The 27,963-nt window shown below is 48.9% G+C and overlaps 2 protein-coding genes across 6 annotated transcripts; one reads left to right on the top strand and one right to left on the bottom strand.

The window, feature by feature from the left end:
• The first annotated feature begins 425 nt into the window (after positions 1–425).
• LOC119952481 (zinc finger protein 271-like) lies at positions 426–25,747 on the top strand. 5 transcript variants are annotated; one of them, XR_005457869.1, is made up of 3 exons: positions 426–710; positions 17,462–17,904; positions 25,182–25,747. XR_005457869.1 is itself a non-coding variant. In XM_038776274.1 (3 exons), the coding sequence occupies exon 2, from the start codon at positions 15,455–15,457 to the stop codon at positions 17,051–17,053; it is 1,599 nt and encodes a 532-aa protein (XP_038632202.1). In that variant the 5' UTR covers positions 426–710; positions 15,101–15,454; the 3' UTR covers positions 17,054–17,904; positions 25,182–25,747. The 5 variants fall into 5 exon arrangements, 4 of the variants coding, with proteins under 4 accessions (XP_038632202.1, XP_038632203.1, XP_038632204.1 ...); XM_038776274.1 differs by having other exon boundaries at positions 15,101–17,904; XM_038776275.1 differs by having other exon boundaries at positions 15,101–17,915.
• Positions 25,748–26,213: 466 nt separating this feature from the next.
• Positions 26,214–27,727, bottom strand: LOC119952485 (gastrula zinc finger protein XlCGF49.1-like; the record flags this gene model as incomplete). Its single annotated transcript, XM_038776287.1, has 1 exon — positions 26,214–27,727. A coding segment is annotated over exon 1 (618 nt), but the record flags the coding sequence as incomplete, so codon positions are not given.
• Positions 27,728–27,963: the final 236 nt, after the last annotated feature.

The raw sequence follows: 27,963 nt of genomic DNA, 5'->3' as shown, positions 1-27,963 counted from the left end.
TCTCATTTACTGTCAGAATAGCACACGGATCAGTTTTCCCATTGGTTAAAAATGCAGCAATCTAGCCAAAATATTTGACCCACTGTCAGTACATTCTAGTTTAGAGGTAGTTTAACTGTTGTGTTCATGGGTACGGGGGTAATAAATCACTTGTTCACTCCATCTTCCCAGACTCCAGTACGTTGACATTTAACTATCGAAATTCCTACTGTTGTAAAGTTCATCTCGGACAAAACTATGGGGAAGGGGCGTGCTGGTTAGTTGCTCCATCAATCGAGTTAATAATTTGAATGCCAATCATTAATAATCATTAAAAACATGAAGTACAATGGCTTAGTGTGTACCCTGCATCCGCCGCAGCTGCGAATGAGCCCTGTTCGCGCAGGCGTAGTACCAGGCTATGAATAGAGCATGCGCTGTGCATGCTGTGGCTGGAGCTGCGTGGAGCGAAGTAATAACGGACAACAGTTGAATAACGGTGTCTGTGGGCGGTTCGGGGGAGGAATAGAGCCAGCGGAGTGGTGGGCAGGCTTTATAAACATACCGTGGCGATTTGTAACTCCGAATGAAAGAATTACCATCGCGCTTTAGCAGCAAACGGGGAATGAATTTCGGAGCCGCGTCTCCGTTCACCGGAAACAGGCCCAAGTGAACGACCACCATCTTTATGCGGGGCATTGCGAGCGCATCTCTGGCTGCCACCTTTAATGGTGAGGAAGGCGCAGTGGTCCGAAAGCTAGTGGTTGAAACAAACATGTTGGACTTTAACCTGGTGTCATAAGACATCTTACTGTACCTTTAATGGGAGCAATGAGCTTCAAGGAGTCCGTGCTGCCATCTTTGCAAACGCCGCAAATCCGATGCATAACCCACTGCAGAGTTTTAAGGAGAGTCTTAAAGTGTTGTTCGGTTGTTGCAGAACTTGAGTATCACTGAAAAAAGTCTTACAACACTAGGTTAAAGTCCAACATGTTTGTTTCAAACACTAGCTTTCGGAGCACTGCTCCTTCATCAGGTGAATGAAGAGGTATGTTCCAGAAACATATATATATAGACAAATTCAAAGATGCCAGACAATGCTTAGAATGCGAGCATTAGCAGGTAATTGAAACTTTTTTTTAAACAAACAATTTTATTGACGTATTTTTCGGCATTGTAAATAGTTACAGATAACAAAAAAAACAAAAATGTGCAAACATCAATGTAAAACCAACACTTCAATCCAACCATACCAATCAATCCAATCCAACCAAGCCCGCTCCTCTCCCATAGACACTCCCTGCCTATTTATCCCTCCTACTCGAATCTCTTCCACCCCCCCTCGCCCCCTGCTGACGTTCACTCTCCCGCCGCGAAGAAGTCGATGAATGGTTGCCACCTTCGGGCGAACCCCAGTACAGATCCCCTCAAGGTGAACTTAATTTTTTCCATACCCAGAAAACTTGACATGTCCAAAAGCCATAGTTTGGTCTTCGGGGGTTTTGAGTCCCTCCATGCCAGCAGTATTCGCCTCCGGGCTATTAGGGAAGCAAAGGCCAGAACATCGGCCTCTTTCTCCCCCTGGACTCCTGGGTCTTCCGAAACCCTGAAAATTGCCACCCCTGGACTCATCACCACCCTTGGTGGTGAGCACCCGAGACATGATCCCCACAAATCCCTCCCAGTACCCCCTAAGCTTAGGACATGCCCAAAACATGTGAACGTGGTTCGCTGGTCCTTTCGCGCATCTAGTACACTTGTTCTCTACCCCAAAGAATTTGCTCATCCGAGCTACCGTCATGTGGGCCCGGTGAACGACCTTAAATTGAATCAGGCCGAGACTGGCACATGTTGCTGTTGAGTTTACCCTGTTCAGGGCTTCTGCCCACAGCCCGACCTCCCATTTGAGTTTCAGTTCCTCCATCTGGGACTCTTTCCCCCTTCATGAGCATCTTGTAAATATCCAAGACTCTACCCTCTCCTCCTTCTCCTCTAGAGACTATTCTGTCTTGGATCTCTATTGGTGGGAGGCGTGGGAAGGATGGGACCTGTCTGCGGACAAAGTCCCGCATCTGTAAGTACCTAAAGTCATTTCCCCTTACCAGCGCAAATTTCTCCTCCAAGCCCCTCAAACTCGCAAAGCTCCCCTCCAGGAACATATCGCCCACCCACCCCACTACAGGGCTGGTGGAGTACCTGGCCGGCGACAGCGGTAGGGGAGCCATGACCAGGGCTTCCAAACTGGTGCCCCTGCACGAAGCCGCCTCCACCCGCTCCCAGATAGACCCCGTACCCACCATCCACTTCCTTATCATGGCTATGTTAGCCGCCCAGTAGTAGTTGATCAGACTCGGCAATGCCAGCCCTCCCTCGCTGCGACTCCTCTCAAGCATCGCCTTCTTCACCCGCGGGGATTTTCCCGCCCAGACAAAGCTCATGATGATTTTGCCAGTCCTTTTGAAGAAATTCCGTGGGATAAAGATCGGGAGGCACTGGAAGATGAACAGGAATCTAGGGAGGATTGTCATTTTTACAGTCTGCACCCTCCCCGCCAGCGACAGCGGGACTGCATCCCATCTCCGAAACTCCCTCTTCGTTTGTTCCACCACTCTAGTCAAATTTAACTTGTGCAACCTGCCCCAGTCTCGTGCCACCTGTATCCCCAAGTACCGGAAACTTTCCTCAACCAGTCTAAATGGCAGCTCCTTCAGTCTATTCTCCTGGCCCCTTGCCTGCACCACAAACATATCACTCTTGGCCATATTTAATTTGTACCCTGAAAACCGGCCGAACTTCCTCAATGTTTCCAGTATATTTTCCATCCCGGCCAGTGGGACCCACACGTACAGGAGCAGGTCGTCCACATAGAGAGAGACCCTATGTTCCACCCCCACCCCCCACCCCCAGTCATTCCCTTCCGCCCCTTCGCAGCTCTCAACGCAATCGCCAATGGCTCTATGGCCAACGCGAACAGCAACGGGGAGAGTGGGCATCCCTGTCTGGTCCCGCGATGTAGTCTGAAATAATCTGATATTACCCTGTTCGTCCTAACGCTAGCTTTTGGGGCCTGGTACAATAGTCTGACCCAAACCGTCCAAGCACCTCCCACAAATAGCCCCACTCCACCCGGTCGAAGGCCTTCTCAGCGTCCATTGCCACCACTACCTCCACCTCCTTGCCCGTCGGGGGCATCATGATCACATTAAGCAATCTTCTCAAGTTAGCTGTCAGCTGCCTGCCTTTCACAAACCCTGTCTGATCGTCCCCAATCACCTCCGGTACGCAGTCCTCAATTCTAATCACCAGGACCTTTGCCAGGAGCTTGGCATCCACATTGATCAGGGAGATTGGCCTGTATGACCCGCAGGATTCCAGGTCCTTGTCCCGCTTCAATATCACCGAGATGGTGGCTTGCGACATCGGCGGCGGCAGGGTCCTTCTGTCCCTTGCCTCATTAAAAACCCTAGTCAAGACCGGTCCCACTATCTCCGAGAACTTGTTGTACAACTCTACTGGGTATCCATCCGGCCCCGGGGCTTTCCCCGACTGCATGGCCTTTAGGCCCCCCAATACCTCCTCCGCTCTAATCAGGGCCCCCAGCCCGTCCACTAGTCCCCCGCCTACTTTTGGGAATGTTAGCCCGTCCAGGAACCTTTTCATCTCCTCCGGCTCTTCCAGGGGTTCTGAAGCATACAGCTTACTATAGAAGTCCCGGAATACCTTATTCGGTTCTGCCGGGTCCTCCACTCTGCTCCCCTCCTTATCAATCACTCTACTTATTTCCCTGGCCGCCTCCCTCTTCCTGAGTTGCTGCACTAGCAATCTGCTGGCCTTCTCCCCAGGCTCATACACCACTCCCCCCACCTTCCTAAGTTGTTCCATGGCCCTACTCGTGGATAGCACTCCCAGTTCCGCCTGTAATCTCCGTCTCTCTCTGAGTAGGTCCTCCCCCGGGGACCCCGCATGCTCCTCGTCTATGCGATAAATTTCCCTAACTAATCTGTCCATTTCTGCTCTGTCCGCCCTGACCCTGTGAGCCCGAACTGAGATCAGCTCCCCCCTCACTACTGCCTTCAACGCCTCAGGTAATTGAATCTTTACAGATCCAGAGATAGGGGTAATCCCAGGTTAAAGAGGTGTGACTTGTCTCAAGCCAGGACAGTTGTTAAGATTTTGCAAGCCCAGGCCAGATGGTGGGGGATGAATGTAATGCGACATGAATCCCAGGTCCCGGTTGAGGACGTACTCGTGTGCGGAAATTGGCTATAAGTTTCTGCTCAGCGATTCTGCATTGTTGTGCGACCTGAAGGCCACCTTGGAGAACGCTTACCCGGAGATCAGAGGCTGAATGCCTTTGACTGCTGAAGTGTCCCCCAACTGGAAGGGAACATTCCATTCCTGCCTGGTGATTGTCGTGCGATGTCCGTTCATTCGTTGTCGCATCGTATGCATGGTTTCGCCAATGTACCACGCTTCGGGACATCCTTCCCTGCAGCGTATGAGGTAGACAACGGTTGGCCGAGTCGCACGAGTATGCACCGCGTACCTGGTGGGTGGTGTTCTCACATGTAATGATGGTATCATAGAACAGTACAGCACAGAACAGGCCCTTCGGCCCTCGATGTTGTGCCGAGCAATGATCACCCTACTCAAACCCACGTACCCACCCTATACCCGTAACCCAACAACACCCCCCTTAACCTTACTTTTTAGGACACTACGGGCAATTTTAGCATAGCCAATCCACCTAACCCGCACATCTTTGGACTGTGGGAGGAAACCAGAGCACCCGGAGGAAACCTATGCACACACGGGGAGGACGTGCAGACTCCGCACAGACAGTGACCCAGCCGGGAACTGAACCTGGGACCCTGGAGCTGTGAAGCATTTATGCTAACCACCATGCTACCGTGTTGCCCGTGTCAATGATCTGGCACGTCTTGCAGAGATTGCCATGGCAGGGTTGTGTGGTGTCGTGGTCGCTGTTCTGAAGGTTGGGTAGTTTGCTGCAAACAATGGTTTGTTTGAGGTGCGCAGTTATTTGCAGGCAAGTAGTGGGGGTGTGGGGATGACCTTGGCAAGATGTTCATCTTCATCGATGACGTGTTGGCGGCTGCAAAGGAGATGTCGTAGTTTCCTGCTCCGGGAAAGTACTGGACGACAAAGGGTACTCTGTCGGTTGTGTCCCATGTTTGTCTTCTGAGGAGGTTGGTGCAGTTTTTGCGTGGCGCGTTGGAACTATCGATCGATGAATCGAGCGCCATATCCCATTCGTACGAGGGCATCTTTCAGCGCCTGTAGATGTCTGTTACGCTCCTCCTCGTCTGAGCAGATCCTGTGTATATGGAGGGCTTGTCCATAGGGGATGGCTTCTTTAATGTGTTTAGGGTGGAAGCTGAAGAAGTGGAGCATCGTGAGGTTATCTGTGGGCTTGTGGTAAAGCGAAGTGCTGAAGTGACCGTCCTTGATGGAGACGAGTGTGTCCAAGAATGAAACTAATTTTGGAGAGTAGTCCATGGTGAGTCTAATGGAACTTTTTTTTTTAAAATAATTTTTATTGATAAATTTTGATTTTATACAACAATAACGCACCTTAGTAAAATACCGAAAATAACAATAATATTAACAATCATATACATTCGCCCCATCCCCATGAACAACCCAGCATTTTAACAACAACGCAAATCAACACACTATAAAGTTACAGAATAAACACTACAATAATGCACCCCCCCCCCCCCCCCCGGTTGCTGCTGCTATTGACCCAGTTACCTATCTCTGAGCCAGGAAGTCCAGAAAAGACTGCCATCGTTTATAGAACCCTTGTATTGATCCTCTCAGGGCAAATTTGACCTTTTCCAATTTTATAAATCCCGTCATGTCACTGATCCAGGTCTCCACGCTTGGGGGCCTTGCATCCTTCCATTGTAACAGAATCCTTCGACGGGCTACTAGGGACGCAAAGGCCAGGACACCGGCCTCTTTCGCCTCCTGCACTCCCGGCTCCACCCCAACCCCAAAAATCGCGAGTCCCCACCCTGGATCCAACCACCCTCGACACCGTCCCCGCCACCCCCTTCCAGAATTCTTCCAGTGTTGGGCATGCCCAGAACATATGGGCGTGGTTCGCAGGACTCCCCGAACATCTGGTGCACCTGTCCTCACCCCCGAAGAACCTACTCATCCTAGTCCCGGACATATGGGCCCGGTGCAGCACCTTAAATTGGATGAGACTAAGCCTCGCACATGAGGAGGAGGAGTTGACTCTCTCCAAGACCTCCGCCCAAGTCCCATCCTCTATCTGCTCCCCGAGTTCCTCCTCCCATTTAGCCTTCAGCTCCTCCACTGACGACTCCTCCACCTCCTGCATTACCTTATAGATGTCAGACACCTTCCCCTCTCCTACCCACACCCCCGAAAGCACTCTGTCCATCGTCCCCTGCGAGGGCAGCAAAGGGAATCCCTCTACCTGTCGCCTAGCAAACGACTTTACCTGCAGGTATCTGAACATGTTCCCCTGGGGAAGGCCAAATTTATCTTCCAGTTCCCCCAGGCCCGCAAACCTCCCGCCAATAAACAGGTCCCTCAATTTGCTGATGCCCGCCCTTTGCCATCCCCTGAATCCCCCATCCGTGTTCCCCGGGATGAACCGATGGTTGCCACCCAGTGGAGCCTCCATCGAGCCCCCTGTTTCCCCCCGATGCCGTCTCCACTGTCCCCAGATTCTTAGGGTCGCCGCCACCACCGGGCTCGTGGTAACCCTCTTGGGGGAGAGCGGCAACGGTGCCGTTACCATGGCACCCAGGCTTGTACCTCTACATGACGCCATCTCCATTCTTTTCCACGCTGCCCCTCCCCCCTCCATCACCCATTTACGCACCATTGACACATTGGCTGCCCAATAGTACCCCAGAAGGTTGGGCAGTGCCAGCCCGCCTCTATCCCTTCCTCGCTCCAGGAATACCCTCCTCACTCTCGGAGTCCCATGTGCCCACACAAAGCTCAGAATACTGCCGGTCACTCTCCTAAAGAAGGCCCTGGGGATAAATATGGGCAGGCACTGAAAATGGAACAAGAACCTCGGAAGCACTGTCATTTTGACGGACTGCACCCTCCCCGCCAACGACAATGGCAGCATGTCCCACCTCCTGAACTCCTCCTCCATCTGATCTACCAGTCTGGTAAAGTTATGCTTGTGGAGAGTCCCCCAGTCCCTGGCCACTTGCACCCCCAGGTACCTAAAGCTCTCCCCTGCCCGCCTAAGCGGGAGCCTACCAATTCCTTCCTCCTGGTCTCCAGGGTGCACCACAAACACCTCGCTCTTGCCTAAGTTTAATTTATAACCTGAGAAGGTCCCAAACTCGGCTAGTAACTCCATCACTCCCGGCATCCCTCCCACCGGGTCCGCCACATACAGTAACAGGTCGTCGGCATACAACGACACCCTATGTTCCTCTCCACCTCGCACCAAGCCTCTCCACCTCTCTGAATCTCTCAATGCCATCGCCAGCGGCTCGATTGCCAGTGCAAACAACAAGGGGGACAAGGGGCAACCCTGCCTGGTCCCTCGGTAAAGCCGGAAGTACTCCGACCTCCTCCTATTCGTGGCCACGCACGCCATCGGGGCCTCATATAGCAGCCTTACCCATCTAATGAACCCTTCACCAAATCCAAACCTCCCCAACACCTCCCATAGGTACCCCCACTCCACTCTATCGAAGGCCTTCTCCGCATCCAGCGCCACCACTATCTCTGCCTCCCCCTCAATCGCCGGCATCATAATGACATTCAGCAATCTCCGCACATTCGTGTTCAGCTGCCTTCCCTTCACAAAACCTGTCTGGTCCTCATGCACAACCCCTGGCACACAGTCCTCTATCCTGGTGGCCAGGATTTTTGCCAGCACCTCAGCATCCACATTGAGGAGAGATATGGGCCTGTATGAACCACACTGCTGGGGGTCCTTGTCCTTCTTTAAAATTAACGAGATCAGCGCCCGTGACATCGTCGGGGGCAAAGTCCCCCCTTCCCACGCTTCGTTGAGTGTCCGCACCAGCAAGGGGCCCACTAGAACCACTAACTTTTTATAAAATTCCACCGGGAACCCATCCGGCCCCGGTGCCTTCCCTGACTGCATCTGCCCGATCCCCTTAACTAGCTCCTCCAGCTCAATCGGCGCACCCAGCCCCTCCACCTTCTCCTCCTGCACCTTCGGGAAAGAAAGCCTGTCAAGGAACCTCTCCATTCCCCTCCTCTCCCCCGTTGGCTCCGACTGGTACAGTTCCCCGTAAAAGTCCTTGAAGACCTCATTCACCTCTACCCCCTTCCACACCACATTCCCACTCTTGTCTCTCACTCCAGCAATCTCCTTAGCCGCATCCCGCTTACGGAGCTGATGAGCCAGCATCCTACTCGCCTTTTCACCATGTTCGTACACTGCCCCTTGTGCCTTCCTCCACTGTGCCTCAGCCTTTCTAGTGGTCAGCAAATCAAATTTAGCCTGCAGGCTGCGCCTCTCCCCCAACAGTCCCTCCTCTGGTGCCTCTGCATACCTCCTGTCCACCTCCAGCATCTTTCCCACCAGTCTATCCCTCTCACTCCTCTCGCTCCTCTCCCTGTGTGCCCGGATGGATATCAGCTCCCCACGAATTACTGCCTTCAGGGCTTCCCAGACCATCCCCACCTGAACCTCCCCCGTATCATTCACCTCAAGGTACCCCTCAATACTTGCCCGGACCCTCCTACACACCTCCTCCTCCGCCAACAACCCCACATCCAACCGCCACAACGGACGTTGGTCTCGCACCTCTCCCATCTCCAACTCTATCCAATGCGGAGCGTGGTCAGAGATTGCAATGGCCAAATACTCGGCCTCCTCCACTCTCGGAATCAGTCCCCTACTCACCACGAAGAAATCTATCCGAGAGTAGACCCTATGTACGTGGGAGAAGAAAGAGTACTCACGTGCCCTCGGCCTCACAAACCTCCATGGATCCACTCCACCCATCTGATCCATAAACCCTCTCAGTACCTTGGCCGCCGCCGGCCTCCTACCCGTCCTAGAGCTGGACCGATCCAGTGAAGGATCCAACACCGTATTAAAGTCCCCCCCTATGATCAGACCTCCCGCCTCCAGATCCGGGATCCGTCCCAACATACGCCTCATAAAGCCCGCATCGTCCCAATTTGGGGCATACACACTAGCCAGTACCACCTTCTCTCCTTGTAGCCTGCCCCTAACCATCACATACCTACCCCCCTTATCCGCCACCACCTCCGATGCCTCAAACAACACATTTTTCCCCACCAGAATCGCCACTCCCCGGTTCCTCACATCCAACCCCGAGTGGAAAACCTGCCCCACCCATCCCTTCCTCAGGCGGACCTGGTCCGCCACCCTCAGGTGGGTCTCCTGAAGCATTGCCACATCCGCCTTTAGCCCCTTCAGGTGAGCCAGTACCCTTGACCGCTTCACCGGCCCATTCAACCCTCTCACATTCCAGGTGACCAACCGGATCAGAGGGCGTCCCGCCCCCCTCCCCCGTCGGCTAGCCATAGCCCGTCGACTGCCCGCCCCAGGCCAGCGTCCCCTGCTCGACCCCGTCCCCATAGCGACAACCCCTCACCTCTGTCCCCCCAGCCCCCACCAGCTCCTTCTTGACCCTACCAGCAGCAACCCGGTATTCCCCTTTCCCCCCCTCCCTTCCCCCCCAGGCTAGGAACCCTCCCAGCCGCGAACCGTCCTCCATTGTACTTCCGTGGGTCAGCTAACTTCTGCTGACCCCGGAAACTCCTGCCAATAGCCCGACCCCTCCCGAAGTGGGATCATCCCCCAATCTATCCCTCCTCCTGGCACCGCTCCAGCGCGGGGAAGAACCAGTTAAGGCCCCACCTCCCCCGTCACCATCTCCGCCCCCCCAGCCTCGCAGCGCGGGAAACCAGAGGAAAGCCCGCGCTTTCGCCCTGCCCCACCACACCCTTCTGACGCAGCTCCCAAATATCAGCCCCCCTCCATACCCCCACTCCGACATAGAATACAACATACCCCCCCCCGACCCTCCCCGCAAGATACACAGCCCAAACAATGCCCCAAGCACAAAAACAAAAACATAGCAGAACAACCCCCCCGTAAATAACCATATCAAAATTGCGAAAGTACTAAAACAAGAAGAAAAAAAAAACAGAAGAAAAAGAGAACACAGCAACAGCCGAATCCAGCACTAATATCTTACAGCCGACCTCGCAACCCCCAACCCCTAGTTCAAGTCCAGTTTCTCCGTCCGCACGAAGGCCCACGCCTCCTCCGGGGAATCGAAATAATGGTCCCGGTCCGAATAAGTTACCCACAGGCGCGCGGGCGGCAACATTCCGAACTTTATCTTTTTTCTATAAAGCACCTCTTTCGTCCGATTAAATCCGGACTGCCGCTTAGCCACCTCCGCACTCCAGTCTTGGTAGATCCGCACTACCCCATTCTCCCAATTGCTGCTCTTCACCTTCTTGGCCCAGCGCAGCACGCAGTCCCGATCACTGAACCGGTGGAACCTCACCAGCACCGCACGCGGGGGTTCATTCTCCTTAGGCCTCCTGGCCAGTACTCTGTGTGCTCCCTCCAGCTCCAGGGGCAGATGGAGAGACCAGTCCCCCACTAGCGAACCCAGCATTACAGCCACATAGGCTGTCAGGTCCGATCCCTCCAGCCCCTCCGCAAGGCCCAAGATCCGCAGGTTTTTCCGCCTCATGCGGTGATCCAGCTCCTCGATGCGTTCCTGCCACTTCTTGTGGAGTGCTTCGTGCCCCTCCACCTTACTCACGAGGACCACGGCCTCCTCCTCTCGTTCAATGGCCTGCGTCTGCAACTTCTTGATGGCAGCACCCTGGGTGGACTGAATCTCTGACAGCCTTCTGTTTGTTTCCTGCAGAGAGCTCAGTACTTCATCCTTGAATTCTTTAAAGCAGCGCAGGAGATCAGTTTGTTGTTTATGGGCCCAGAGTCTCCACTCCCCTGGAGCTTTGTCGGTGGCCATCTTGGATCCCTTCCCCCGTTTTTTCTGAGGAGCTGCTGCTGTTTTTTCCACCTTTCCACTCCGAGTTCGAGTCATGGACTGCAGGGAAAGTCGTTCAGCACACCTTCCCCCACCGGGAGACGTCGAAAAATTTCCGTTTTGGGCTCTCAAAAGAGCCGAAAAATCTCTTTAAAACGGGAGCTCCCACCTGTGTGGCTTATTGCTGCATAACTGCCACCGGAAGCCTCAATCTATGGTCCTAATGGAACTTATTGATGTCATTGTGTAGTCGTTTCAGTGATTCTTCGCCGTAGGTCCAAAGGAAAAAAATGTCTTCGATGTATCTGGTGCCTAACGTCGGTTGAAGATCCTGTGCGGTGAGGAGGTCTTGTTCAAACTTGTGCATGAAGATGTTGGCGTATTGAGGTGCGGATTTGGTCCCTATGGCTGTTCCGTGCATCTGGATGAAGAACTTGCTGTCGAAGGTGAAGACGTTGTGATCCAGAATGAAGCGGAGGAGTTGCAGTTTCCTTTGGACCCATGGCGAAGAATCACTAAAACGACTTCACGATGACATCAATAAGTTCCATCCCACCATCAGACTCACCATGGACTACTCCAAAATACTCGTGCGACTCGGCCAACATTGTCTACCTCATACGCTGCAGGAAAGGATGTCCCGAAGCATGGTACATTGGCGAGACCATGCAGACGCTGCGACAACAAATGAACGGACATCGCGTGACAATCACCAAGCAGGAATGTTCCCTTCCAGTCGGGGAACACTTCAGCAGTCAAGGGCATTCAGCCTCTGATCTCCAGGTGAGCGTTCTCCAAGGCGGCCTTCAGGACGCGCGACACCGCAGAATCGCTGAGCAGAAACTTATAGCCACGTTCCGCACACATGAGTACGGCCTCAACCGGGACCTGGGATTCATGTCGCATTACATTCATCCCCCACCATCTGGCCTGGGCTTGCGAAATCCTACCAACTGTCCTGGCTTGAGACAATTCGCATCTCTTTAACCTGGGGTTACCGCTATCTCTGGATCTGTAAAGATTTAATTACCTGCTAATGCTCACATTCCAAGCATTGTTTGGCATCTTTGAATTTGTCTGTGTAAATGTTTCTCGAACATACCTCTTCATTCACCTGAGGAAGGAGCAGTGCTCCGAAAGCTAGTGTTTGAAACAAACATGTTGTACTTTAACCTGGTGTTTTAAGACTTCTTATTGTGCTCACCCCAGTCCAACGCCGGCATCTCCACATCACTGAAAAAAGTGACAGGGTATCGAAGCTTTTCGACTCAAACCCATAGTCATAGATGTTTACAGCATGGAAACAGGCAGTTTGGCCCAGCTTGTCCATTCTGCTCAGTTTCCATCACTAAGCTAGTCCCATTTGCCTGCATTTGCCCCATATCCCTCTATACCCCGCCCTGCCAATGTAACTGTCTAACTGCTTTTTAAAAGACAATTGTACACGCCCCTACCAGGGTTTAGGGATCAGTCACCAGGGGGCGTAGGTTTAAGGTCAGTGGGGCAAAGTTTAGAGGAGATGTGCGAGGCAGGTTTTTTACGCAGTGCCTGGAACACGTTGCCAGGGGAGGTTGTGGAAGCAGATACATTAACGGTGTTCAAAAGGCACCTTGACAAACACATGGATAGGATAGGTATAGAGGGATATGCATAAGCAAGTGCAGAGGGTTTTGGCAAAGGTTGGTATCATGACCGGTACAGGCTTGGAGGGCCGAAGGGCCTGTTCCTGTGCTGTTTTGTTCTTTGTTCTATCATTGCTTTTGGCAGCCCGTTCCAGATGCTCACCACCCTCTGTGTGAAGAAATTTCCACTCTGATCGCTTTTATATCTCTCCCCTCTTACCTTAAACCCATGCCCTCTAGTTCTGGACTCCTCTACCATTGGGAAAAGATGTGGACTATCTACCTTATCTATGCTCCTCATTATTTTATAGGCCTCTATAAGATTAACCCTCAGCCCTACGTTCCAGGTAAAAAAAGTCCCAGCCTCTCCTTCTAACTCAGACCATCAAGTTCTGGTAGCATCCTCGTAAATCTCTTCTGCACTCTCCCTACTTTAACAATATCCTTCCTATAATAGCTTGACCAGAACTGAACACAGTATTCCATGTGTGGTCTTGCCAATCTTTTGTACAACTTCTGGAAGCAGATACATTAACGGCGCTCAAAAGGCATCTTGACAAACATATGGATAGGATGGGTATAGAGGGATGCGGCACAGTAGCATGTGGTTAGCACTGTTGCTTCACAGCACCAGTGTCCCAAGTTCGATTCCCGCTTGGGTCAATGTCTGTGCGGAGTGTGCACATTCTCCTCGTGTCTGCGTGGGTTTCCTCCGGGTGCTCCGGTTTCCTCCCACAGTCCAAAGGTATGCAGGTTAGGTGGATTGGCCTTAGTGTCCAAAGAGATTGGGTAGGGTTGCTAGGTTACGGGTATGGGGCAGAGGTGTGGGCTTAAGTGGGGTGCTCTTTCCAAAGGCCGGTGCAGACTCGATGGGCTAAATGGCCTCCGTCTGCACTGTAAATTCTATGTCTATGTCCAAAAACTTCAACAAGATGTCCCAACTCCTGTATTCAATATTCTGACCAATAAAACCAGCATGCTGAATGCCTTCTTCACCACCTTGTCCACCTGCGACTCCACCTTCAAGGAGCTATGAAACTGTACTTCTAGATCTCTTTGTTCTGTAACTCTCCTAACTCCTTACCATTAACTGAGTAGGTCCTGCCCAGATTTGATCTACCAAAATGCATCACCTCACATTTATCCAAATTAGACTCCACCTGCCATTCATCGGCCCACTGGCCCAATTGGTCAAAATCCTGTTGCAATCTTATATAATCTTCTTCACTATCCACTATGCCACAAATCTCATCAGGACAGACACAAACAGGACGCCTGAGTGATGACAAAGATATAAGGTCTGACGGTCATCCGAGACCTGACTGACTTAGGGCAGCACGGTAGCATAGTGATTAGCACAAATGCTTCACAGCTCCAGGGCCCCAGGTTCGATTCCCGGCTGGGTCACTGTCTGTGTGGAGTCTGCACATTCTCCCAGTGTGTGCGTGGGTTTCCTCCGGGTGCTCCGGTTTCCTCCCACAGTCCAAAGATGTGCAGGTTAGGTGGATTGGCCATGCTAAATTGCCCTTAGTGTTGGTTGAGTGGGGTTATGGGGGATAGGGTGGTGTGGGCTTGGGTAGGGTGCTCTTTCCAAGAGCCGGTGCAGACTTGATGGGTCAAATGGCCTTCTGCACTGTAAAATCGATGATCTCAGAATGTTCCCAGGGAGAGGGAGAGGGTTGAAGCTGGTATCTAGTGAATGGGGATTTGAGCAGCGACTGAAAGCAGTGTCTTCAGTCTTTTCCGTATTTAATTGGAGTTAACTCGTCATAGAGATCTAGAACACAGAAAAAGCTCTTACCCTTTGCATCTGCGAAAACTACCACCTAAATATTCTAATCCCCTATTCCAGCACTTGACCATTGCCTTGACATCGCATGTAGACATCATCTAAATAATACTGAGGATGTCTGCCTCCACCGACCTTTCAGGCAGCGAGCTCCAGGCTCCCACTACCCTCTGGCTGAAAAGGTTTTCCCTCACATCTCCTGTCAACCTCCTGCCTTTTACCATAGAAAGAGAACCAGAATGGACCAAGAGACTGATACCAGATTTAACGTAGTTAGAGAGGGAAAGAAGAAAGGTAACCTTGGAAAGTTTGGCAAAACCAACTTCACCATTGCTCATTGAATCTCCATAGAGTAAGTTTATTGTCTGCTATTCTGTATGGGTTGGTCAGAGGGTTTCAGAATAATGTTTAGTCACGACTAATGTCTGAAGTGAATAACCAAACATATTGTTATCCCTAACAGTACAAATTTGTTAAAAAGATACAGAAAGAATTGTTCAACACCTTGTTTGGATTTCAGCACAGGGAGGAGGGAGAATCTGTGGGATGGGGATTCGCAACTTTGGGGAACAAGAGAGGAAAGGAATGCTCCACAGAATGCAGAATTATTTATTCTGAATTTATATCCCGTACTGACAGTGATGACTTTTGTAAACTTCTTGCAGAGAATTAGAAGTGGAGGATTTTCAAACGGGAGATTCAAACTAAACATCACAACAAGATCTGACGGTCACTCAATTTGTGGGGACCTGAATATCATCAGACTTTGAATGTGGAAGGAAAAATGTGTGTGGGAGACCTTTTTTAACATCAATGTGACTGGATAAGCACTGATACACAAACACAAACCTGAGGAAGAGTGTTCCAGTGAACTGATTATGGAAAGAGATTCAACAAGTTACACAGCCTGAAACAAAAATCACACCATTCATAGTGGGAGGAAAGTGTACACGTGTTCTCTTTGTGGACCAGGGTGCAACTGATCATCCAACCTGGAGAGACACAAAGACACCCGCACCATGGAGAAACGGTGCAAATGTGTGGACTGTGGGAAAGGATTCAATTATCCATCTCTGCTGGAAATTCATCGGCGCACTCACACTGGAGAGAGGCCGTTCACCTGCCCTGAATGTGGGAAGGAATTCTCTCAGTTATCGAACCTGCAGACACACCAGCGAAATCACACTGGGGAGAGACCGTTCACCTGCTCTGAATGTGGGAAGGGATTCACTCAGTTATCCAACCTGTTGACACACCAGCGAAAACACTCTGGTGAGAGGCCATTCACTTGCTCTCAGTGTGAGAAAGAATTCACTGGATCCTCTGAACTGCTGAAGCACCAGCAAATTCACACTGAGGAGAAACCATTCACCTGTACTTCTTGTGGCAAGGGATTCAAGTTTTCATTCCACCTCAAAGTGCACCAGCGAGTCCACACTGGAGAGAGGCCATTCACCTGCTCTGTGTGTGGAAAGGGATTCATTCAGTCAGCCTACCTGTTGAGACACCAGCGGGTTCACACTGGGGAGAGACCATTCACTTGCTCCGAGTGTGGGAAAGGATTCACTGGGTCCTCGGACCTGCAAACGCACCAGCGAACTCACACTGGGGAGAAACCGTTCAGCTGTACTTCCTGTGGAAAGAGATTCCGGTCTTCTTCCAACCTTAGTGCACACCAGCGAACTCACACTGGAGAGAGACCATTCGCTTGCTCTGCATGTGAGAAGACATTTATTCAGTTCTCTCACTTGCTGACACACCAGCGAGTTCACACCAGGGAGAGATTGTTCATGTGTTCCAAGTGTGGGAAGAGATTCAATCAGTTATCCAACACGCTAACACACCAGTGCATTCACTTAAGGGAGAGACCATTCACCTGCTCTGAGTGTGGGAAGGGATTCACCCAGATATCTAACCTGCTCACACACCAGCGAGTTCACACTGGAGAAAGACCTTTCACTTGCTCCGAGTGCGGGGAAGGATTCACTCAGTCAGCTTACCTGCTGAGACACCAGCGAGTTCATACCGGGGAGAGGCCGTTCACCTGCCCTGAATGTGGAAAAGGATTTATTGGATCTTCTGACCTGCAAAAGCACCAGCAAATTCACACTGCAGAGAAGCCATTCACTTGTACTTCCTGTGGAAAAGGATTCAGGTCTTCATTCCACTTAAAGGTACACCAGCGAGTTCACACTGGAGAGAGGCCATTCACCTGCTCCGAGTGTGGGATGGGGTTCATCCAGTCAGCCTACCTACTGAGACACCAGCGTGTTCACACTGGGGAACGGCCATTCACTTGCTCTAAGTGTGGGAAAGGATTCACTGGATCCTATGATCTGCGGACACATCAAAGAATTCATACAGGAGAGAAACCATTCAGCTGTAATTCCTGTGCAAAGAGATTCAGGTCTTCTTCCAACCTCAGTGTGCATCAGCGAGTTCACAGTGGGGAGAGGCCATACAATTGTACTTCCTGTGGAAAGATGTTCAAGTCTTCTCACAACCTTAGTGTACATCAGCGAGTTCACACTGGGGAGAGGCCATTCATCTGCTCTGAGTGTGGTCAGGGATTCACTCAGTTATCCAGCCTGCAGACACACCAGCGAGTTCACAAGTGACTATAGGGAATGGATTCTGTTATTGCTGCTGTTAACTACATCCGGGACTGAACCATGTTCATTCTGACAGTTGTGATTTATTTCTGTTGAGGTTAATAATCCCTGTAACTGGACTGGAGTTTAATATTCTGGATCTATAGCTGATTGAGTTCTTGGGGCTGCAGTGTCCCTTTAAGAACCGCTGTGTGTGATCTTTCCACATAATTCAGGAACTCGCATCTAAAATGAGTTTACAATAAGATTCAGACCTTTTTACTTTAATCAAAATTGATCTTCAGTATGAACTCTACAATTTAGTGTCTGAGAGGGTCCACTAATTAACATTTCCAATTAGAAAATGCAGATTAATCCTTGCTGACAATTCTTACTGACTTGAACATTACATACAGTGATATTTCTATTATCCAGCAGAAAGAAGAGGAATGGGAATTGGTGGAGAATCGAGAGTTCCTAAATGTTACACTCCTGCCTGGGACAGAAATCCCCTCGGCACGGGAATCGAAACAAGTTCAATCCAAATAACAGACTGCCAGAAATCACTAATGACCTTATAAAATCTTCAGACATTCATGGAATATTAGAATTAGCTCACATACTCTGTCTTGTCAAGAAAGCTGTAAAGTTAGATTTTTGTTAAGCAAAGATATTAAGAGATATGGGCCAAAGTTAGATCACAAATCAGACTGGGGAACGGCCATTCACTTGCTCTTTTCCAGGAGACACATAGGCGATAGCACTTTTCCAGGAGACACATCCGGAGTGAGCCTCATCCAGAGTGGGGATTGAAACTTGGTAATTTGGTGCAGTGAGGTAATTCGGTGCAGAGTGTGAGGAGGTGCTTTTTAACCCTGGTAAGTGACTGGTAAGTAGTCTCTCTTTTTCTTTTCATTGTCTAATTTATTTATTTTTATTTTGAAATTCTAGTTGTTTAAGTTTACCTAGGGTTTAAAACATGGCAGGAGATCCCAGACCCGTGTCATGCTCCTCGTATGTGATGTGGGAGCTCAGGGACACGTCCACTGTCCCTGGCTCCTTCACGTGCAAGAAGTGTGTTCAGTTGCAGCTCTTGTTAGACTGCTTGACGGCTCTGGAGCTGCGGATGGACTCACTTTGGAGCATCCGCGATGCTGAGGAGGTCGTGGATAGCACGTTTAGCGAGTTGGTCACACCGCAGGTGAAGGTTACTGAGGGAGATAGAAAATGGGTGACCAAAAGAAAGAGCAAGAGTAGGAAGGCAGTGCAGGTGTCCCATGCGGTCATCTCCCTGCAAAACAGATATACCGCTTTGGATACTGTTGAGGGAGATGGCTCACCAGGGGAAGGCAGCAGCAGCCAGGTTCATGGCACCGTGGCTGGCTCTGCTGCACAGCAGGGCAGGAAGAAAAATGACAGGGCTATAGTGATAGGGGACTCGATCGTAAGGGGAATAAGGCGGTTCTGTGGGCGCAATCGAGACTCCAGGATGGTATGTTGCCTCCCTGGTGCAAGGGTCAAGGATGTCTCGGAGCGGCTGCAGGACATTCTGGGGGGGGGGAGGGTGAACAGCCAGCTGTCGTGGTGCACATAGGCACCGACGATATAGGTAAAAAACGGGATGAGGTCCTACAAGCGGAATTCAGGGAGTTAGGAGTTAAACTAAAAAGTAGGACCTCAAAGGTAGTAATTTCAGGATTGCTACCAGTGCCACGAGCTAGTCAGAGTAGGAATGTCAGGATAGATAGGATGAATGCGTGGCTCGAGAGATGGTGCAAGAGGGAGGGATTCAAATTCCTGGGGCATTGGGACCGGTTCTGGGGGAGGTGGGACCAGTACAAACCGGACGGTCTGCACCTGGGCAGGACTGGAACCGATGTCCATGGGGTGGTGTTTTCTAGAGCTGTTGGGGAGGGTTTAAACTAATGTGGCAGGGGGATGGGAACCGATGCAGGAAGTTGGAAGGTAGTAAAACAGGGACAGAAGCAAAAGGAAGTAAGGGGAAAAGTGCAGGGCAGAGAAGACATAGTCAAAAATCTAAAAGAGCGACAGTACAAGGTACAGTGACTGAGGGGAGCTCAGTGAATAGGCCCAGTAATAACAAAAGGAATAAAACTGGAGATGTTAAGATTCAAAACAGAGGTAAAAAAACCAACATAAGTGTACTTTACCTGAATGCTCGTAGTATTCGGAATAAAGTAAATGAGTTGATGGCACAAATCATCGTAAATGACTATGATTTAGTGGCCATTACTGAAACATGGTTAAAGGATGGTCACGACTGGGAGTTAAATATCCGAGGGTATCAAACTATTCGGAAGGACAGAGTGGATGGTAAGGGAGGTGGTGTTGCTCTGTTATTTAAGGATGACATCCGGGCAATAGTAAGGAATGACATCGGTGCTATGGAGGATAAGGTTGAATCCATTTGGGTGGAAATCAGGAATAGTAAGGTGAAAAAGTCACTGATAGGAGTAGTCTATCGGCCACCAAATAGTAACGATATGGTGGGGCAGGCACAGGCAATAAACAAAGAAATAACTGATGCATGTAGAAATGGTACAGCAGTTATCATGGGGGATTTTAATCTACATGTCGATTGGTTTAACCAGGTCGGTCAAGGCAACCTTGAGGAGGAGTTTATAGAATGTATCCGCGATAGTTTCCTAGAACAGTATGTAATGGAACCTACGAGGGAACAAGCGGTCCTAGATCTTGTCCTGTGTAATGAGACAGGATTGATTCATGATTTCATAGTTAGGGATCCTCTCGGAAGGAGCGATCACAATATGGTGGAATTTAAAATACAGATGGAGGTTGAGAAAGTAAAATCAAATACTAGTGTTTTGTGTTTAAACAAAGAAGATTACAATGAGATGAGAGAAGAACTAGCTAAGGTAGACTGGGAGCTAAGACTTTATGGTGGAACAGCTGAGTAACAGTGGAGAACCTTCCAAGCGATTTTTCACCGTGCTCAGCAAAGGTTTATACCAACAAAAAGGAAGGACGGAAGAAAGAGGGAAAATCGACCGTGGATATCTAAGGAAATAAGGGAGAGTATCAAATTGAAGGAAAAAGCATATAAAGTGGCAAAGATTGCTGGGAGATTAGAGGACTGGGAAATCTTTAGGGGGCAACAGAAAGCTACTAAAAAAGCTATAAAGAAGAGTAAGATAGAGTATGAGAGTAAACTTGCTCAGAATATAAAAACAGACAGTAAAAGTTTTTACAAATATATAAGACAAAAAAGAATGGCTAAGGTAAATATTGGTCCTTTAGAGGATGAGAAGGGAGTTTTAATAATGGGAAATGAGGAAATGGCTGAGGAACTGAACAGGTTTTTTGGGTCGGTCTTCAGAGTGGAAGACACAAATAACATGCCAGCGACTGATAGAAATGAGGCTATGACAGGTGAGGACCTTGAGAGGATTGTTATCACTAAGGAGGGAGTGATGGGCAAGCTAATGGGGCTAAAGGTAGACAAGTCTCCTGGCCCTGATGGAATGCATCCCAGAGTGCTAAAAGAGATGGCTAGGGAAATTGCAGATGCACTAGTGATAATTTACTGAAATTCACTAGACTCTGGGGTGGTCCCGGTGGATTGGAAATTAGCAAACGTGACGCCACTGTTTAAAAAAGGAGGTAGGCAGAAAGCAGGAAATTATAGGCCAGTGAGCTTAACTTCGGTAGTAGGGAAGATGCTGGAATCTATCATCAAGGAAGAAATTGCGAGGCATCTGGATAGAAATTGTCCCATTGGGCAGACACAGCATGGGTTTGTAAAGGGCAGGTCATGCCTAACTAATTTAGTGGAATTTTTTGAGGACATTACCAGTGCAGTAGATAACGGGGAGCCGATGGATGTGGTATATCTGGATTTCCAGAAAGCCTTTGACAAGGTGCCACACAAAAGGTTGCTGCATAAGATAAAGATGCATGGCATTAAGGGTAGAGTAGTAGCATGGATAGAGGATTGGTTAATTAATAGAAAGCAAAGAGTTGGGATAAATGGGTGTTTCTCTGGTTGGCAATCAGTAGCTAGTGGTTTCCTTCAGGGATCCGTGTTGGGCCCACAATTTACATAGATGATTTGGAGTTGGGGACCAAGGGCAATGTGTCCAAGTTTGCGGATGACACTAAGATGAGTGGTAAAGCGAAAAGTGCAGAGGATACTGGAAGTCTGCAGAGGGATTTGGATAGGTTAAGTGAATGGGCTAGGGTCTGGCAGATGGAATACAATGTTGACAAATGTGAGGTTATCCATTTTGGTAGGAATAACAGCAAACGGGATTATTATTTAAACGATAAAATATTAAAGCATGCCGCTGTTCAGAGAGACTTGGGTGTGCTAGTGCATGAGTCACAGAAGGTTGGTTTACAAGTGCAACAGGTGATTAAGAAGGCAAATGGAATTTTGTCCTTCATTGCTAGAGGGATGGAGTTTAAGACTAGGGAGGTTATGTTGCAATTGTATAAGGTGTTAGTGCGGCCACACCTGGAGTATTGTGTTCAGTTTTGGTCTCCTTACTTGAGAAAGGACGTACTGGCGCTGGAGGGTGTGCAGAGGAGATTCACTCGGTTAATCCCAGAGCTGAAGGGGTTGGATTATGAGGAGAGGTTGAGTAGACTGGGACTGTACTCGTTGGAATTTAGAAGGATGAGGGGGGATCTTATAGAAACATTTAAAATTATGAAGGGAATAGATAGGATAGATGCGGGCAGGTTGTTTCCACTGGCGGGTGACAGCAGAACTAGGGGACATAGCCTCAAAATAAGGGGAAGTAGATTTAGGACTGAGTTTAGGAGGAACTTCTTCACCCAAAGGGTTGTGAATCTATGGAATTCCTTGCCCAGTGAAGCAGTTGAGGCTCCTTCATTACATGTTTTTAAGGTAAAGATAGATAGTTTTTTGAAGAATAAAGGGATTAAGGGTTATGGTGTTCGGGCCGGAAAGTGGAGCTGAGTCCACAAAAGATCAGCCATGATCTAATTGAATGGCGGAGCAGGCGCGAGGGGCCAGATGGCCTACTCCTGCTCCTAGTTCTTATGTTCTTTGAATGGTGGGACAGGCTTGAGGAGCTGAATGACCTACTCCTGTTCCATAGCAGCTTGTTGGTTGACAAATACAGGACAGGCCTGTTATCTCTGCCAAGGACATGTCTCTATCACAGACCCTGAAACAAGGCATAGAACAACATAGACATAGAACATACAGTGCAGAAGGAGGCCATTTGGTCCATCCAGTCTGCACCGACCCACTTAAGCCCTCACTTCCACCCTAGCCCCGTAACCCAATAACCCCTCCTAACCCTTTTTGAACACTAAGGGCAATTTAGCGTGGCTAATCCGCCGAACCTGCTGTCTTTGGACTGTGGGAGGAAACCGGAGCACCCGGAGGAAACCCACGCAGACACGGGGAGAATGTGCAGACTCCGCACACAGACTTCAGCGGGGAAACAAACCTGGGACCCTGGCGCTGTGAAGCCACAGTGCTATCCACTTGTGCTACTGTGCTGCCTCAATACCCTGATACGATTGGATCTTATGATTCATACGGACACCAACTGTTTGCGTAAAGGTTAAAACAGACTCTTGAGAGCAAGGAGATTTTGAAGTGATCCGTACTGGCTTCAGCCCAACATCCTCATTCTGGCTCACACCAGTTAACCGTTCAGAGGAGACTGCTGCTACCAGCTATAGAGACCAGCTCTCACTCTGCGTCATCCATCCCTTTGTCCTCTGGGACTGGTAAACCGTTCTCACCTGTCAGGGGTCGTTTGTTTTTCTGTACCTTTAGGTTCTGCATCATATTTAACTGTGGCTTCACAATAACCTATTTTAAAATCTCTTCTGAACTCAACATTCTTTTCGGATAATCTGTGACTCCCAGACCTAAATCTTACAAGTAGTGTTAGGAGTGGGATCACAGTCTGAGTTAAACACGAATGTAGATGTTCCTAAATGAAGCCAGGAGTACACAATGATATTGACATAGAGAACGGCTGGTAGATTGTCTAGCAGAGGAAATAGGCAGACAGATATCCTGGGAATTGGAGAAGAGGGTGATTGTGAGTCTATCCACAATAGGATTTCTAAAGAGATTCAGAAAGGGCAAGTTAAATTGCAGATGGTCCAGAATCAGTTGGAAAATATCCGCAGGATGGATGTAGGGGAGGATGAATCTAAGTCGAGATTTATCACATTTTAGTGGAAACATTTTGACATTTATTCTTGGTGGCAACTCAAGGGTTTGTGTTGCTAATTATGTTTATTCCAGTACCATTAGCATGTTATCTACAATCTGTCATTGGCTGCACAGCGGCGCAGTGGTTAGCACTGCTGCCTCACGACGCTGGGGTCCCAGGTTCGATCCCGGCTCTGGGTCACTGTCCGCGTGGGGTTTGCACAAATTCCCCGTGTTTGCGTGGGTTTCGTCCCCACAACCCAAAGATGTGCAGGTTAGGATTGGCCACTCTAAAATTGCCCCTTAATTGAAAAAAAAATGAATTGGGTACTCGAAATTTTAAAACTATATATTAAAAAATCTACAGTCTGTCATCAAGAGATTAGGAAGACCAGCTCATAGCTTAGAAATAGTGAGGTTAGTCAGAAATCAGTTGTGAAAAGTCAAGAAGGATCCCCTTTTCAAGGTGGGGACATCTGTAAGGGTGGGGACATCTGTAAGAAATCATTGTCTAATAACCTGATAAAAGATTCAGAAATGTGTTGAATATTATGGGAATCTATCCCTTATGAAGAAAGCTTCCTGGGTTGTCAAACACAGGACAGTGTGGGCCTGTTATCTCTCTAACAGACCTTGAAACAAGACAAACTTTTAAAAATATTTTTTTTTCCAATGAAGGGGCAATTTAGTGTGTCCAATCCACCTATGCTGCATATCTTTGGGTTGTGGGGCTGAGACTCATACAGACACGGGGAGAATGCACAAAGTCCACGGGGAATGGGATCGAACCCGAGTCCTTGGCGCCATGAGGCAGCAGTGCTAACCACTGCACACACCACTGTTCTCCCAAGACAAACATTTTTTTCTTTCTTATAAGTTTAGAGTACCCAATTATTTTTTTCCAATTAAGGGGCAATATAGCATGGCCAATCCATCTAACCTGCACATCTTTGGGTTGTGGGGGTGAAACCCATGCGGACACAGGGAGAATGTGCAAACTCCACACAGACAGTGACCCAGAGCCGGGATCGAACCCGGGTCCTCAGCGCCGCAGGCAGCAGTGCTGTCTACTATGCCACCGTGCCGTCCCCAACAAGACAAACTTGATTGGTTGGGGAGATCTCATGTCCAAAACCAACTGTCTGAATAAAGGTTAAACAGGATGTCCCAGCAAGTGCTGAGACCCAAAATGATTTGCTGGACGTCCAATGGAAATAGAACCGTAGAATTCCGAACAGTGCAGGAGGCCATTCAGCACATTGAGTCTGCACCAACCTTCTGAAAGAGCACCTTACCTGGACTCACTCACCCACCACATTCCCATAATCCCACCTAACCTGCACATCTATGGGCACTATGGCAATGTAGCATAACCAATCCATCTAACCTGCACTTCTTTGTACAGTGGGAGGAAACCCATGCAGACACAGGGAGAAAGTGCAAATTCCGCACGGACAGTCATCCAATTGAACCCGGGTCTCTGGTGCTGTGAGGCAGCAGCGCTAACCACTGTGCCCATGAGGGATTGCCTTGAATAGCTGTCCTTTGCTAGTAGATAATTGAAAGTGATTTGTGGAAGGCCCAGGAAAATGAGGTTTATAAATGGGCTTTTGAGAGAGAAAGTGTGGGGCTCAGATTTGAACACATTATTTCAGCTGTGGATTAATCAGTGTTTTATGAAGATTCAGTTTAACATCCTTACTTTTATACTCCATGTCTGCATTAGTAAACCAAGGACATGATTAGTTTTATATTTATAACGGCTTGATCAACTTGTTCTGTCACAGCCAAAGATTTGTGCACAAGCCCTCCCAGATCACTGTGTTCCTGCGCCGTTTAAAATTGGACCATTTAGTTTATATTGCGTCTCCTCATTCTTCCTTCCAAAACACACCATTGATTGTGAATCACTGTGGAATATTCTGAAGGGTTAGAAATGCTGAATGAACACATGATCTTTCTGTTTTACAGCTTTCAAAGATTAAATTGGGATTGATGCTCAATATTAAACTATTTTGCTGCAGAAACAACTTCAGCTGGCAGTCAGTGAATGAAGAGGAAAGATCCCATACAGCAGTTCCTCAAAGCTCACTGCAGGCCCAACAGCTCAATCAGCTCCACTCTCAGTTCAGGAGAGCTCAACAACTCCACATACTGTCCAAAGGAGTTCACCTGGTGCAGTGGGACCAACATTCCTGCTTTAACTAACACCACCAATAAAACTAGATTAATCCATTAGTCTGATTTCCATTTGTGGAATCTTACTGTGCACAAACTGGCTGTCATGAAACAGTAACAACTTGTATTTTGGAACACATTTATTGTGAGAAAACATCCCAACGTGCTTCTGCAGATTTTCATCAAGTATTGACCCCTGGGTGACATGAGACATGTAAATGGACTAAATTCTGAACTGATGCATATTTTAACACACCTTTAATCTGGAGAGGGCAAAGAGCTTGAGGGAGCTTGTCAAAAGGAACTAAACTGCTTTCAAGATAATAAAAAGACTCACACATTATGTATTTAAGACAAAACTGATTTATTTCACATTTGTCCTGAATATTAACATGTATAACTGGGCTGGAGTTGATTAACATGAGCACAAACAGACCCCAATGGACAGTGTCCATTCTGGATGTATTTAACATCAGAATCCAATCATTATAGTTGCTCATGAACTTGCTGGTGTATCAGCAGGTCAGATGACTGAGTGAATCCCTTCCCACACTCTGAGCAGGTGAACGGTCTCTCCCCAGTGTGATTTCTCTGGTGTCTCAGTAGGTGGGATTTGATAATAAATCCCTTCCCACACTCAGAGCAGATGTACGCCCTCTCCCCAGTGTGAAGCTGCTGGTGTATCAGCAGGTCAGATGATCGAGTGAATCCCTTACCACATTGGGAGCAGGTGAATGGTCTCTCATCAGGGTGGCCTCGCTCGTGTGTCAGCAGGTTGGATAACTGAGTGAATCCCTTCCCACACTCGGAGCATGTGAATGGTCTCTCTCCAGTGTGAACCCGCTGGTGAACAGTTAGATGAGATGATTGTCTGAACCCAGTTCCACATTGAGAGCACCTGAACGGTTTCTCGTCAGTGTGAACACGTTGATGGGACAATAATTCTCTGGAACTTTTAAAGCACTTCCCACAGTCTGGGCATTTAAAAGGTTTCTTGTCAGTGTGAACTTGCTGGTGTGTCAGCAGATGAGATGAATGAGTGAATTTCTTTCCACACTTGGAGCAAATGAACGGTCTCTCCCCAGTGTGAATTCGCTGGTGTGTACGTAAGTTGGATGACTGAGTAAAGCTTTTCCCACACTGGGAGCAGGTGAACGGCCTCTCCCCAGTGTGAACTCTCTGGTGTATCAGTAGCTGAGATAAATGAGTGAATCCTTTCCCACACTCTGAGCAGGTGCATGGTCTTTCCCCAATGTGGGCACACTGATGGGTTTTCAGCTCAGCTGAGGATCTGAGCACTTTTGCACATTCCTGACATTTCCACACCCCCTCAGTGTGACGGCACTTGTGTCTCAACAGCCCAGATGTTTGGCTGAAGCCTCGTCCACACAAAGAACACATGTATGGTTTCTCCCCAGTGTGAACGGTGCTATTTCCTTCCATATTCAAAATCCGATGATATTCAGATTACGGTAAATTGGAGAACCCTGTCAGATCCCGATGGTTTGGTTTGTCTCCTGACTGCAAATCCTCCCCTTCTAATATCCTGTGAAATTGATTTAAAACAGAAAAAATGGAGTGAGAGAGAACCCACAAAAACACAAAGACAAGTTGTGAAATTGAGCTGAATATCTGGCAAATTGTGGGGCCGGCACTCGGAAAACGTGACCATGAAAGTTGCTCGATTGTTGTAAAAACCCAACTGGATCTCGAATGTCCTTCAGGGAAGGGAACCTGCCACCCAGTATGGCCTTACACATGACTCTGGCGTCCATGGGAGGAGTGAATGTGGTTGAAGGAGAGCATTTTCGTAAATCTATAACTTGATCAGAACTTTTGAGGCAAAAATCACCCAGACCCTCAACCTCCACCACTTCGAAGTCCGTGTGTAGCAGGTTAATGTGAGCAGCATGAGTTTCCCACCATATATCTGTGTCCTCTGAGAGGATGATTATTTAAGTAATGTCGCTTGACTTTGCTCATCTCAGTTCATGTATTTGGAACTCTCATCCCTTTGTTATCTCGAGACTTAACTATTCTATCACAATCCTGACCAACCTCCCACATTCAACCCTGCAGAAATTTTTTTTATTTGTTTCTGTTTTGTTTTTTTATTTGTTCATGGGACAAGAGCATCACTGGCGAGGTCAACATTTGTAGCCCATCCCATGATATCAGTTTAGAATCAATCACATTGTTGTGGGTCTGGAGTGACTTGTCAGCCAGACCAAGTAATGACAGATATCCTTCCCTGGAGGATATTCGGGTTTTTATGACAATTGAAGATAGTCTCCATAATGGTAATCATGAAACTATGGGCGCAATTCTCCGCACTCACGACGGTGCGGAGAATAGCGGGGGTCGTAAATTTTTACGGCCACGCTAGTCCGACGCCCTCCCGCTATTCTCCCCCCCCCCCCCCCACCCAACTCCCGACACGAATCGCTGCCGCCGTTTTTTTACGGCCAGCAGCGAGTCTCAGCTGGCCGATGGGCCGAATTCCAAGCCCTTCACGGCCGTTTTTACGAACGGCAAACACACCTGGTCTGGCCGTTCGTAAAAACGGCCGTAAAGT

Source organism: Scyliorhinus canicula, chromosome 17 (assembly GCF_902713615.1).
Source record: "Scyliorhinus canicula chromosome 17, sScyCan1.1, whole genome shotgun sequence".
Lineage (NCBI taxonomy): Eukaryota > Metazoa > Chordata > Chondrichthyes > Carcharhiniformes > Scyliorhinidae > Scyliorhinus > Scyliorhinus canicula.
This window is presented reverse-complemented; position numbering and strand designations above follow the sequence as displayed.

What these genes read in the sequence shown, in the direction of transcription:
- LOC119952481 (XM_038776274.1), top strand. Translation starts at nt 15,455, where the DNA reads ATGGAGAAACGGTGCAAATGTGTGGACTGTGGGAAAGGATTCAATTAT.